This window comes from Leopardus geoffroyi, chromosome C3 (genome assembly GCF_018350155.1).
Source record: "Leopardus geoffroyi isolate Oge1 chromosome C3, O.geoffroyi_Oge1_pat1.0, whole genome shotgun sequence".
NCBI classification, from domain to species: Eukaryota; Metazoa; Chordata; class Mammalia; order Carnivora; family Felidae; genus Leopardus; species Leopardus geoffroyi.
The window spans coordinates 41,437,632-41,451,864 of NC_059338.1; the positions used below are offsets into that span (position 1 = coordinate 41,437,632).

At 35.5% G+C, this 14,233-nt stretch overlaps 1 protein-coding gene across 5 annotated transcripts in view; it reads left to right on the forward strand.

The window, feature by feature from the left end:
- The window catches only part of CEP350 (centrosomal protein 350), a 156,343-nt gene that overhangs the window by 100,427 nt on the left and 41,683 nt on the right, over positions 1-14,233 (forward strand). For 3 of the 5 annotated variants that reach the window (XM_045452555.1, XM_045452554.1, XM_045452556.1), the window contains exons 27-29: positions 3,907-4,064; positions 11,556-11,678; positions 12,785-12,984. In XM_045452555.1, the coding sequence (XP_045308511.1) occupies positions 3,907-4,064; positions 11,556-11,678; positions 12,785-12,984 (481 nt within the window). The remainder of the gene's footprint in view (positions 1-3,906; positions 4,065-11,555; positions 11,679-12,784; positions 12,985-14,233) is intronic. The other 2 variants (XM_045452558.1, XM_045452557.1) reach the window with 1 other exon arrangement.

The following is a 14,233-nucleotide window of genomic DNA, read 5'->3' on the forward strand; positions in this document are numbered from 1 at the left end:
TCATTTTACTTATGTTAGCTATCCTATGTTAATACAATGATACAGGAGTGAAAGGAGGTATTCAGACAAAAGCAAAATGTGGATCTATTCTGAGATACTGTGAGATGTCGATATAGTGTTGGAGAACCCAGACTTATAGCTGTATAAATAGTTATATATTTTATATATTTATATATATTTATATTTATATATATGTTTTATGTATATATAAACAGTTATATAGTTTATAAATAGTTAAATAAAGTCTCTTGTATTTTCTGCTTTGATTTTTAAAATACACCTTAAATTTTGAAACAATTCCAAATTTATAGAAAATTTCAAACACGGTACAAAGAACTCTGTCTTCCTGAGTTGAAAGTATGACAGTTCTCCAGCTGTCACAATAATGTGCTTTATATCAAAAGGTAAGTTCAGAATCACATATTGCATTAAGTTCTCATGTCTATGTTGTCTCCTTAGTCGGGAAAAGTTACTTGACTCTTATAACCTTCACACTTTGGAAGATCACATGCCAGTTATTTTTTTGTAGCATGTTTCTCAACTTGGATTTGTCTGATACTTCCTCATAATTAGGTTCAGGTTGTGCATCTTTGGCTGGAATATCACAGACATGATGCTGTGTTCTCCTTGCATTCAGTCAGTTGGTGTCTAATTTTGATTTATCCCATTACTGATGATGTTTACTTGACTTGATCACTTGATTAAGGTGGTGGCTATCAGACTCTACTAAAAAGTTACTTTCTTTCTCGTTATAATTAATAAATACTTTGATGAGTTATTTTTTAATTTTTATTAAATATATTTAAAAAAATTTTTTAATGTTTATTTTTGAGAGAGAGAGACTCACACACAGAGTCTGAAGCAGGCTCCAGGCTCTGAGCTGTCAGCCCAGAGCCCGATGTGGGGCCTGAACTCAAAAACTGTGAGATCATTACCTGAGTCACTCAACCAACTGAGCCACCCAGGCTCCCCTGCATGAGTTACTTTGAGACTACATAAATTCTTGTTTTTCATTAAACTTATTATTTTATTTGTATCAGTATGGACTGACAGATTCCTACTTTACTCAAAGGTGAATCTGTTACTGTCATTTGTTTTGATGCGCACTTTGCCCCAAATCAGACTATTTCAAGTTTCTTTTCCAGTTTCTGTGTCCTTGTGACATGTCCCAGTCAGTCTTTGAGCACTTCCATGTTTCCTGCAGCAAGATGTCTCCAGGTCGTTTTGTACCTTCCGTGCCCCAGACTTGGAATCAGCTGTTTGTCCAAGGAGGAAAGTTCTTTAAAATCCAGTAGGCATGCTCATTGCTATTCAGGTTTTGGCCTTCTAAAAGCAAGAAATCTAGAGAATATATAGTTTTATGTAGATATAATAAAAATATACATTTTACATGTATATTTCTGTATGTACATATACATGTTATATATATGTCTGTATGTATATATACATATGTATACGTACATATATATATATATATATATATATATATATATATATGCACACATATATATACATAATGAGTTCATGCTGATTCTTCGATTTCTAATCCAGCACCGTAAGTTTCCATTCTAGTTTTCTCTCTTCTGAAACTTCCTTCTCTGACAGACAGCTGGTTAACATTTTCCTTAATATAGATAATTATTTGATCATTCTTCTGTGTAACCCGTCTCCATAACCTCCACCCCTTTCCTCATGTTGATAGCCTTCTCGCCGCCCCTGAAACCTGACTCCCAAGTCAAGCTGTCCGCCCCCCCCCCCCCCCCCGCCATCTCCTTGCCCTTTCTCTGTTCTCTTCTTACCCTCTTTGCACTCTGTTCTCTGTGGGAATGCCACCTCACTCTGTTTGGGCTTGTGACATGCCATATAGGACTGCTTCCATATGGACATCCGCATTGTTCCACTTGGGCTTGGACTTGGCACACAGGCCACCCTCCTGTGTTAGAGGCCCTCCTCATCTCGCTCCATTCAGCACACCTTATTCTGCTGTGTGTATTGTTCACAGAATAAAAACAGCCATGATTGTCCCTACTCATCTTCCTGAAAAGTTATGAACATAAATGAGTATTTGTGGGAAAGACTTACTTAAGCATATAAAGTTATTTTTTGTTCATGAGAAATAACGTATCAAGCTAATAGCTCTAGGGACGCCTGGATGGCTCAATCTGTTGAGCATCCGACTCTTGATTTTGGTTCAGGTCATGATCTCAGGGTTTGTGGGATCAAGTTCCTCGTTGAAATCTGCACTCACAGCACAGAGGCTGCTTGGGATTCTCTCTCTTTCCCTCTCTCTCTGGCCCTCCCCCACTTGCTCATGCACTCTCTTTCTCTCTCCCTCTCAGAATAAATACACTTTTTTTAAAAAGCCCAATTGTTCTAAATCCTTTCATTGTAATTTTTTTTTTTTTTTTCAACGTCCATTCATTTTGGGGACAGAGAGAGACAGAGCATGAATGGGGGAGGGGCAGAGAGAGAGGGAGACACAGAATCCGAAACAGGCTCCAGGCTCTGAGCCATCAGCCCAGAGCCTGACGCGGGGCTCGAACTCACGGACCGCGAGATCGTGACCTGGCTGAAGTCAGACGCCTAACCGACTGCGCCACCCAGGCGCCCCTTCATTGTAATTTTTAAGTTGAGAAAATACTGCTTTTTTCGTTAGAAATGAAAAGAAAAAAGATCCATCCCTCAGTATTATTAAAATTAATTATGTGTTCCCTTCATTCTTTTTTAAAAAAGTTTTTTAGTGTTTGTTTATTTTTGAGAGAGAGACAGAGTGCAAGTGGGGGAGAGGCAGAGAGAGAGGGAGGCACACAATCTGAAGCTCACACAATCTGAGCTGTCAGCACAGAGCCCGACGCGGGGCTCGAACTCACGGACCGCGAGATCGTGACCTGGCTGAAGTCAGACGCCTAACCGACTGCGCCACCCAGGCGCCCCTTCATTGTAATTTTTAAGTTGAGAAAATACTGCTTTTTTCGTTAGAAATGAAAAGAAAAAAGATCCATCCCTCAGTATTATTAAAATTAATTATGTGTTCCCTTCATTCTTTTTTAAAAAAGTTTTTTAGTGTTTGTTTATTTTTGAGAGAGAGACAGAGTGCAAGTGGGGGAGAGGCAGAGAGAGAGGGAGGCACACAATCTGAAGCTCACACAATCTGAGCTGTCAGCACAGAGCCCGATGCGGGGCTTGAACTGACAAACTGCAAGATCATGACCTGCGCTGAAGTTGGACGCTCAACCGACTGAGCCACCCAGGCGCCCTGCTCTTCATTCTTTTGTCTGTACGTATAAACGTTACAGTGTCTGTAGTTTTGTATTTCTTTTGAGTGGTTCAATTTAAAAGAAATTAGGACAGGGGCGCCTAGGTGGCTCAGTTGGTTAAATGTCTGACTTCGGCTCAGGTCATGATCTCGCGGTTCATGGGTTTGAGCCCTGGGTCAGGCTCTGTGCTGACAGCTCAGAGCCTGGAGCCTGCTTCTGATTCTGTGTGTGTCTCTCTCAGCATTACCCCCCTGCCCTCCCCTCCCTCCACCGCCCCACCCCACTCATGCTCTGTCTCTGTCTCTGTCAAAAATAAACATTAAAAAATTAAAAAATAAATAAATAAAAGAAATTAGGACAGGTACTAGTTTGCTAGCAACAGAAGATTTTGGATTTTTTTTCACATTTTATAAGAAATTATTACACTTTGTGATTATATATAAATATATGTAAGATATACATAACAAAATCTGTATTTTAGCCATTTTCAAATATGTGATATAATCTTGTCTTTTAAGTAATTCCTTTATTTCTACTTTCTTATAAATATGATTTTGATAAACATAATTTTGAAATAACAGTGTTTAAGATCACTTTGAGATCTTAAATTCCAGTAAAATTGTAAAACTTTACCCTCCTTTGTTTACAGGACTCTCATAGTGACGATGATACAAAGGATAATAAGGCAACCAGTCCTGGTCCAACTGACTTGGAGACCCGCAGTCCTTCCCCCATTTCAATCTCCAGCAGTGAAACTAGCAGCATTATGCAGAAACTGAAAAAAATGAGAAGCCGCATGGATGAAAAGTAATTCATTTTTATAAATATCTCCTGTTCACATTGAAAATGATAGCAACAAATATCTTTAATGTACTTCATTAGATTAGGTTGATAAAACATAATATTTTATGAATTCAGTAGCATTTTAGCAGAATTATTAAATCAACCTAGAAGTCAGTTGACTATAGATCTTATTATAAAACAAATTTTCTTGTTTTTAATACAGTCAGATTTCTTATTTTAAAAACCAGCGTAGTGGGGCGCCTGGGTGGCTCAGTCGGTTGAGCGTCTGACTTCGGCTCAGGTCATGATCTCACGGTCCCTGTGAGTTTGAGCCCCGCGTCGGGCTCTGGGCTGACAGCTCAGAGCCTGGAGCCTGTTTCAGGTTCTGTGTCTCCCTCTCTCTCTGCCCCTCCCCTGCTCATGCTCCATCTCTCTCTCTGTTAAAAATAAATAAACATTAAAAAAGAATTAAAAAAAAAAACAAAACAGCATAGCGATTGCACATATACCCATGACGATGTTTCCATCTTTCTTTCATTGAAGGCTAAAAATAAGTGGGAAATTTATACTTCTCTGAAATCGGTGGATGTGTCTACTGACTTAGGGAAGCAGTTAATGGTGTATCCTGAGATCTCATGCTGTGGCTCGCTGACCACTCCAGGCTTAGGTCAGATAGAAATTTTAACCTGTGAGTAGGTGTGGATTGTTCAGTTGAAACCAGAAAAACTGAAATTCTCCTGGGATGTTGAATGCTTTGGCAGTCTACCATTCTTCTAAAACATTACTAAGTATTATTTTTTTAGAAGCTCTTTTAAAGAACGCTACTTCTACTTAAATGTAGCTCAGTTGTGTGTTGACATTGACCATATGAAGTTACATGTACGTGAGAGTCTACTCTTCTGGGTGTAATTAAATATGCTTGTCAAGTTGCTGTTTGTGGACTCTATCCTTGACTTTATAACAATTTCTACCTTCTTTAAATACGAAAGACAGACCCATTAAAACGTTTGACCTTTATTTTGTTAACAGTTTGAACCACAGATTGAACTTAAGTTGTATTGATATCTTTTGTCAGTGTACCACACATCACCAGATTTAATAATGCTCTGTATTTATATGTGACATCAACCTATGAGTTGATTAGCTTTTGGATAGTCAGACAGTTGTAAATCAAACCTGATTACCATAGGTGTAGTGTTATATGTTGGCACCTATTGCTTAGTTAAATTGTATTTCATAACTTTAAAATACCTAAGTTGGTTATGAAGATAAGTTTAAAAAATAAATACACATTTTTAAAATAAATAAAAAGAGGTGAAACCAAATATTTACAAATGTGTAAGTATTCCTTTTGGATAATTCCATGGGATAGACTAAATAAGGCTTTTTAAAAAATATAGGAATTTATTGAAATGTAGACTAAAGATGCTTTCTTTCTTTCCTAATAAAATTTCCCAAAGCCTGTATAGGCATACTGTTTTACCTCAGAGATTTTTGTATTCAGAATTATCAGTCTCATGAATTTTTATATTATAGCTGACCTGACATTTTATATATACCTCCAAATGTCTTTGGTAAATGTTGGAGGAAAGACAGCTTCAGGAATAATTTCTTCATTGATCCCTTGCTCATCTATATTAGTAAGATACTCATTGCTGGTCTTTATGAATAATATTCTGATAATTTTGATCACATAGAAGAAGAAACTGCTAATCTTAGTCTGTTTATGAGATGAGTTAGTTCATGTAGCTTCTTATTTCAGATTTGGTTAAAGCTTTAAAAATTCTAAATAACAAATTCAAGGTTGAACTTACTGATTTTGTTCCAAGTTTTATTAATTATTTTCTCAGAATCCAAAATATTAAACACATAGAAGTTTTGTATTATTGTTCTACCTTTGTCAACTGCTGCAGGAACCATTTGAGAAATTCAAAGAAATAGGCCTCGAAAGATTCAGTGACTTGATGTGTGTTTGAAGCAGTGCGGTTGTGTTTGTGGGTAGGATGAGGTGGGTAGGATGAGGTAAGGACAGCGGTGGCAAAGGAATTAGTTTTAATGTTTAGTGATGGTGCCGAAATTTGAGGATGAACTGGAGTATTTTTCAAAAATAGCGATGCCCTATAAAGGAAGATTATTGTTATGCAATGCTTTTTGATCTCTAGAACAAAATAATGTGAAAACTGGTTTTTATATACCATCCAGATCACCAGAACTTTATCATGAGATCTCTTTTAATAATATTGAGCCACCCAGGCACCCCAACAATATTGAAATGTCAGTAGAAATGCCATTAAATAGAATGGGTTCATTTTATAGTCAACAAAATCATTTGAGCCTTTGCTGCTAGGCACTATTATTTGTTCTGTAGATTTGCAAAGGCAGTCTCCCAAGAGATTACTATTTTATTGATATAAAACACCTGTCAAAAAGTATTCCTCCCTCAGTAAGTTTAGCTAACTATTGAGAAGAATTTTTCACTATACACTATTGCTTATTGTTAACCCTCTGAACTCTGATTCTATGACAGATATTTCTCTAAAGCAATCAAACTGTTCTCGGCTATCGTGAAAGATTTCCTTCTTTAATGTGTCATTGAGACAGCAATGCCTTTGTTAAAACTTGTATGTCTAATTTATGGCTTTTCCCGACCTTTTTATTGATCTGACATTATATAAATAATTTCCATTTCTCAGTGTAGTGAAAAGCAAAAGAAATTTAAGTTGTGAAAAAGATTTGTAATAATATATGTTTCAGGAGCCACAGAGTGAATAGCCCTCAGTCTTTTTGGTACTGTTGCAAGTGAAATCTGAGTTTTGGTTATCATTGTGAGGGGCATTGTTTACAATATAAGTGCATTGCCTGTAATCCTGAAACATATATTCATGAAGAAAACACAATGCAGTTGACTTCTTTTGTTAATTTGCCAATTCCATTTCAGGGAAATTTTTTACTGAGCAAATAAAACAGAAAGAATGGGTTTATCTTCAAGTCTTAAAATAGGATACAGTACATTTTCTCTTTCATTTAATAGCAACTATTCTTTTATATTATTTACTAAATATATACTTATTTTTAGCAATTATTTATTGGGGAATGTGTGAGTGTGCTAGGTCTGAGAGAATCGAAAGTGAATCAAACAGAAACCTTGACCTTAAAGAGTATATGGTCTAGGTGGAAAAAACAAATGTTGGTTCCTTTAGAGAAGTGTATATAAATTAATTGCTCAGAAATTCAGAGGAAGAAATTTCTACTGAAAAAATATATCAAAGCAATTTTCATGGGTGAGTTAAATATACTTTTGGATAAGTACTTTAATAGCATAAGAAGAAGCGAAAAAAATCCCACAAACATATAGTTATATTTTGGTTTGATCATTAGCATGGAAAAATGAAGTCAGAACTTCTGAAACATTCATTTTAAATATTTTAAAATATTCCCAGTTAGCTTAGAAACCATTAAAGGAGCAAATTAACTTACTTGGTTTTAAATAATCATAAAGTTAAACAGATAAATATTGTATGACATAGATGTGTCTAAAAGTATTTGTGGTAGTGTCCGATAAATATTAAAATTTTCACCATTAATCTACTGAGTTAAAAAGTTAAGGATTTGCGGGGCGCCTGGGTGGCTCAGTGGGTTAAGTGTCTGACTTCGGCTCAGGTCATGATCTCATGGTTTGTGAGTTTGAGCCCCATGTCGGTCTCTGTACTAACAGCTCAGGGCCTGGAGCCTGCTTCAGATTGTGTGTCTCCCTCTCTCTCTGCCCCTCCCCTGTTCGTACTTTGTCTCTCTCTCTCTCTCTCTCAAAAATAAATAAACATTAAAAAAAAATTTTTTTTTAAATTTTTTTTTTCAACGTTTATTTATTTTTTTTTGGGACAGAGAGACAGAGCATGAACGGGGGAGGGGCAGAGAGAGAGGGAGACACAGAATCGGAAACAGGCTCTGGGCTCTGAGCCATCAGCCCAGAGCCCGACGCGGGGCTCGAACTCACGGACTGCGAGATCGTGACCTGGCTGAAGTCGGACGCTTAACCGACTGCGCCACCCAGGCGCCCCCAAAATTTTTTTTTTTAATTAAAAAAAATAAAAAAAATTAAGGATTTGCAAGGGAAGACTTTTGATATTCCATTAAAGAAGACATTTTCATTAGAATTTTAAAAAGTGTGTTGGGGTGCCTGGGTGGCTTGGTTGGTTAAGCGTCTGACTTCAGCTCAGGTCATGATCTCACAGTCTGTGAGTTGGAGCCCCGCGTTGGCCTCTGTGCTAACGGCTCAGAGCCTGGAGCCTGTTTCAGATTCTGTGTCTCCCTCTCTCTCTGCCCTTCCCCTGTTCATGCTCTGTCTCTCTCTGTCTCAAAAATAAATAAACGTTAAAAAATAAAAAATAAAAAATAAAGTGTGTTAAATATCATTGCCTTAAATTAGAAATAGAATTTTCTTGGAGAAGGTTCTAGACTGAATGAAACCTGATAGTCTGATAATTTTCTTTACTTTCTAGGTTAGGAATAATATACCTGCATTTTGTTTATTTAAGTATATGCAAATTATTAGACACTTTTAAGTAATAGAATAAATTTTGCTTGAGAAAAAATACAAGACTTCATTTTCTTTTGTCAGTACTATCCATATCCTCATATTCCTCATATCATTAAAAATGCTTAAAGACTAGAAGAATTAATTCATTTTAAAATTTAAAACTGTGTTTCATTTTTATGTATTTACAATATAGAATTAATTTTTGGTCTAGAAACAATTTTAAAATGATTTAAAGTATTAGATTTTTGTTTGTTTTATTTAATATTTTTCAGAGTCAAATGATTTTACAACTCACAATTTCATTTAAAATTTACATTGTAATTTTACTCTTTCAAATTATAGCATGGTTTTATAATATGTTGGAACATAATCTACAATTATATTAGCTCAGTGGGAAAAAAGCTTCTCATTTATGTCACATGATCTAGCAGTATGTTGAGGTAGCAGTATGTTGAGGTATTTAAAAAAATGTGAGGAGGTACTTGGAGAAAGAGTTGGAAACTGCTGGAACTAAAAGGTCTCTTAAGGACGTCATCTAGTATAGTCCTTTGGTTTCACAGGAAGAAATTGAGGCCATGGACATAAGTGATTCATCCCACATCTCACACGTTGCATAGTGGCAGGGCTAGAACTCAGACCCTGCTTTCTGGATGCCAGCCAGCCAGAGTTAACGTTGAGTTAAGTTAGCATATCTGCTTTCAACCTCCTAGCTTAAAAAAAAAGAAAAACTACAGTGATGACTTAGAGTTATCTCCGTAGAAATTGACCCTTCTAAATAAATAGGATTTGTTTAAATTGGAAGAGTGCTCAGTGGCTGTTTATCTGTATATGTGTAGAGTTTAGAGTGCGAAAGTGTGACTTTAAAAGAGAACTAATTACTCATGAATTTCTTAAGATTAAATAAGAACATAATGATTTACATACTAGATTAAATCTATTTTGTATCTAAGTGTCCCCAGTCCAGTGTTCTGTTAAGCATCCTTGCTGCGGGATGCCTTGACACCAACCATAACGCATATTAGCAGCATTTTCTATTAGTAGGCATTTATGTCTCCATCATTTACAAATTTCTTTCTTATTTGTGCAGCATCTTGGAGGATTGTTAACTGTAGTGTGAAGTACTGCCTTTTTTATTTCAACTTTATTTTATTTAACTTGTAAAGGACACTACTTCTAGAATACACATATATTAAATCAAGAACATGTGTTTCTGGGAAGAAGTTTTAACTTTAAGTTAAACTTTTCTCATACTGCATCTTAAACTATTTTCTTCTCTTTTTTCTATTAGCTATTTTTTTGTTGTTGTTCATTCCCAACCTAGAGCTTTTGAATATGCTTAATCCTTATAAATGAGAAATAAATGGTCAGTACTTGTTCTAATAGAGAAAATTGTTATTCTCTATATTGGGTTAGACAAATTTAAATTGTATCTTTTTTACAGTTTATTTTACATGTTTCAATATCATTCTACTTTTTATACTAGGTCATGCATGCATTTAGCAGTTATGTACTTAAGAGGGTGGGTGATACTTGAATATTATGAATAGATTTTTTGGACCATTTGCTGAGTAATTTGTTTTTTCATATTTTGATAATTAGTATCAAAATAAGTTTATTATACATTCATAAAGAACGGCAAGGAAGATTGCAGTGTCTTACTAAAATTTGACAAAATTGTTTTTCCTTGAACTTCAGTGCAGAAAATCCAGGCAATCCAGATACGAATGTGTATGTATGTGTGTGTGTATATATATATATATATATATATATATATATATATATATATATATATATGTATATGAAGGGGAGGAGAAATATTAAGTTGTATGTGGGGAAACAGACACTGAAATAGTCTGTTATCTAAAGATACATGTGTAAGCAAGATTCTACATACTTTTAAAATCCAAATGAGTGGCTGGATTTATACCTAGATTTTCTCGCTTCTGTGACATACTGATATTATTCCTTGCCCTTCCAAGGCAAAAAGCGTTGCCTTGATCTACAGGTTATTGTTGTGTGCATGTGAACAGGAGCATGCTCTGTCAAAGAGAATTAACCTTTCAAACTATTACTAGACTTAGTTATCCTTTCGAATATATATATATATATATATGTATATATATATATATATATGATTTATTTACTATTTAAATAGTAAAGAAGAGAAACTAGTGGGTTTTTTCTACTTTTATAACTCTAACACATGAAATTTTCTTCTTACCTTTAACCTTATGATTGAGCTGTCCACAGCATGATTTATTTTTTATTTATTTTTTGCTGCTGGGAGTATTTATTGCAACAAGCTTACGTTATTCTTAATTATGCATCCTCATATTTTATAGAATGGATATTGTATTTCAATCTTATTAAAGTGGGCCTTTGTTAAATATAAAGCACGATACCTCCAGTAGGTCCTGTGAGCAGTAAGTTTTATGTGGGAGAGGTGAATAAGACATTTTTACTATAAATTTAATTTCCAAATTATTTTCAAGCTAGATCATGATGGTAAGGTCAAATAAGGCAAATGCAGTGGTTTTTATTTATTTAATTTTAATCTTAAAATAGATGACAAGGTACAGATACAAAAATCATTTGCTCAGGGTTACATATGTTTGTATAATTGCTGATGTACTAGGTTCACAGCCATAGTTGTTGTACTCTGTGTTAAAGCTTATGGGAAAACTTACTTAGCTCCACACCGTACTTTACTCACAAACAAGTAAATTTACCTGAAACTATAAGTAATGGTTAAGCAACATCTGAGGAGAAAGGCATGTTTATTCAGAAATCACTGGTAAGATCTATAATAGCACATGTTTTATATGTCACCCAGAGTATAACACTTGCTTTGACGGAGTAGCTTATAATGTTATTCAGGAAGCATATTGAAAGTTCTCCACTCAGCTCTTATGCTTTCCCTTTCTCACTCTTCTGCCTCTTGATCCCTTGGTTTTAAAATCTTCCTCCTTATTTTGTAGACACTGCTCTCCTGTTCACTACTTCTTCTCTGTCTTTACGTCTCACCACTGGGCCTCTCTCAGTGTCTGTTTTCCCAACCTTCATCCCAAATTCCAGCTGTATATCTACAACCAGTTGGTCAGGTAACTTTGCACCTTTTTCAGTGCACTCTTTGATAGAGCATGCTCTGTTCTTTTTGTTTGTTTTGTTTGCTTTTTTTTCTTTTTCTTTTTTTTCATAACAGCCTGGAGCCTTCTTGTCAAATGTCCCATAGATGGTACCTTTTTGTTTCCACATTAATTTGACATGCTGATTGTTCAAGAAGCGGAATGACAGTTTTTGTGCTTTTTATTAAGTGTTCGTTGGATGTGTGAACGCATTTTTGTTGATTAGCTACCAATACAGATCTAACACCAATAACATGAGCAGCCCACCTTTTATTTGGCTGTGGCATCTACATTTGAGGAGAGTTTAATAGTAGCTTTTTAAACTACTCAGATAACTTTTCCTAAATCAGAAATTTCTCTAAATCCTTTGGAGCTAAGATATATCGAGCTATTGAATTTCAGAGATCAGGTTAAATTGAGAAATTTGAGGCATTTGGTGCATCCTTTTACTCAAGTAAATAAAGTTATGTTTATATGCATAAGGCATCTGACTGTGGTGCTGTGTTCTCTCCATAATTATCACCTGACTTTGCATCTCTTAGGCAATAGGAACCAAAGAGGGGTATAGTGAGTGATACCTGAAATAAAACCAGACTGAATTTGAAAATAAAAGTCAAAAAGGGACATGAACACGTTTTTTTGTTTGCTTGCTTGTTTGGGGGCTTTGAGATTTGTTTTTTGTTATTGTTTTGGTCTTTGTTGTTTTGGTTTTGTGTGTTTTCTGGTCTGAGCCTTCAGAATAAGTTCTTCATCTGTTATGAAAAAGAATCACCTATGAGAAGTGAATATGTAATTTCAGGATTATCAGTCCTGGTTGTCCAGAAATTCTGAAGATTTTCTTTTCTGAATTTGCCACCATTTTTCCTTTGCTAATCTTTCCAAACAATTAGAAGTAAAACATAAATTCTCTCCTTTTCTGAATGATTCACCAAAGCTTCTGTTACTTCAAGCCTTTTTCAAAGGAGTAGTATGAGTGTGTTGTTTTTACGCAGCTTGTTGCGAAGGCAGTGAGTGGTATAGAGCTCTAAGTGCTTTCTGCCTGTAGATTTGTTCTCTGACCGTCCCTCATGGTGTGACCGTAGGTTTCTGACAAAGCGAGAGCAGAAACTAATGCAACGACGACAACACGCAGAGGAGCTGCTGGAGTGGAAGCGACGTTTGGATGCAGAGGAAGCAGAAATTCGTCAAATGGAGAAACAAGCTTTGGCTGCCTGGGACAAAGAATTAATAAAACCTAAAACTCCGAAGAAAGAAATTGAGGACCAGAGAACAGAACAGAAAGGTATTAAATGTTAACTCCATTCACTCTGCAAACCCAAGCCTAATGTAACCAAAAGATTGACTTCATTATTTTTAAAAAAGGTGGATGATTAAATGTGAAGAATGCGATATAACTGCAAATGCCACAGACCTTGGAATTATGAGACTGTTGTGAATAACTTTATGCTAACATATCTGAGAACTGAGAAGAAATGGGTGAATTCTGTGAAATGGAAGTGGGTTATTCCACGACCAAGTGGGGTTTAACACATCCTAAAAAATCAACAGGGCAGATAACTTAAACGGATCAAAGGAGAAAAATTACATGACATCTGAATGGATTTGGAAAAGGTACTTGATAAAATCCAAAAAGCATTTCTAATAAAACAAATTTCAGATCAAAGTATCAATAGAAGGGAGCTTTCTTTATGTGATCTAGGATATCTATGAACAAAAATGAAAAACCAAACCTACTACAAGATATTGCTGTTAGTGATAAAACATAGAAAACTTTCCCTTTAAACTTGGAAAGAAGATAAAGATGCTTTTATTTCACCTAAGCAGTGAAAGGAAGAAGCAAAAATTATTATAGAAAATCCAGCATTTAACAAGTGAATCTAGGACCCTTTTTTCCAAAAAGAATTGCATTCACAGGTCCGGGGGGTTAAAACATGGACATATCTTTTCCAGGACCATCATTCAGCCCATTCACAATACCCATCAAACCCATAGGTATGTAGGTGGAACACGGAACTGCTGGTGTATTAATTGTTAAACCTAGTTTGGAAAACAGGTTGAAAAAAAGAGGCATTAAAAATAATCAATAAAATCATAAAAGTGAGGTACACGTATTTTACGATTCAGCGGTTCCATTCCCAGGTATGAATCCTAGAGCAGTGGTTCTTAAAATATGGCCCAGGAAACTCTGGGAGAGTCTCTAAGATCCTTTCAGAGGATGTGGGGGTCAAAATTATTTTTATAATGATACTAACATGTTGTTTGCCTTTTTCACTGTGTTGACATTACGCTGATGTAGCAAAAATAAGGGTGAGTAAAATTGCTGACGTCTTAGCATGAATCAAGGCAGTGGCACCGAACTGTGTTATTAGTAGCCATTGTATTCTTCACCACTTTGTACTAATGATAACGTGCCAGTTTTATGTAAGAATGCCCTGAAATAAGCACTTACGAATACTAATTTTGTTGAATCTCAACCTTTGGGTACATATCTTTTTAATACTTTGTGTGACAAAATAGGAAATATGCACAAA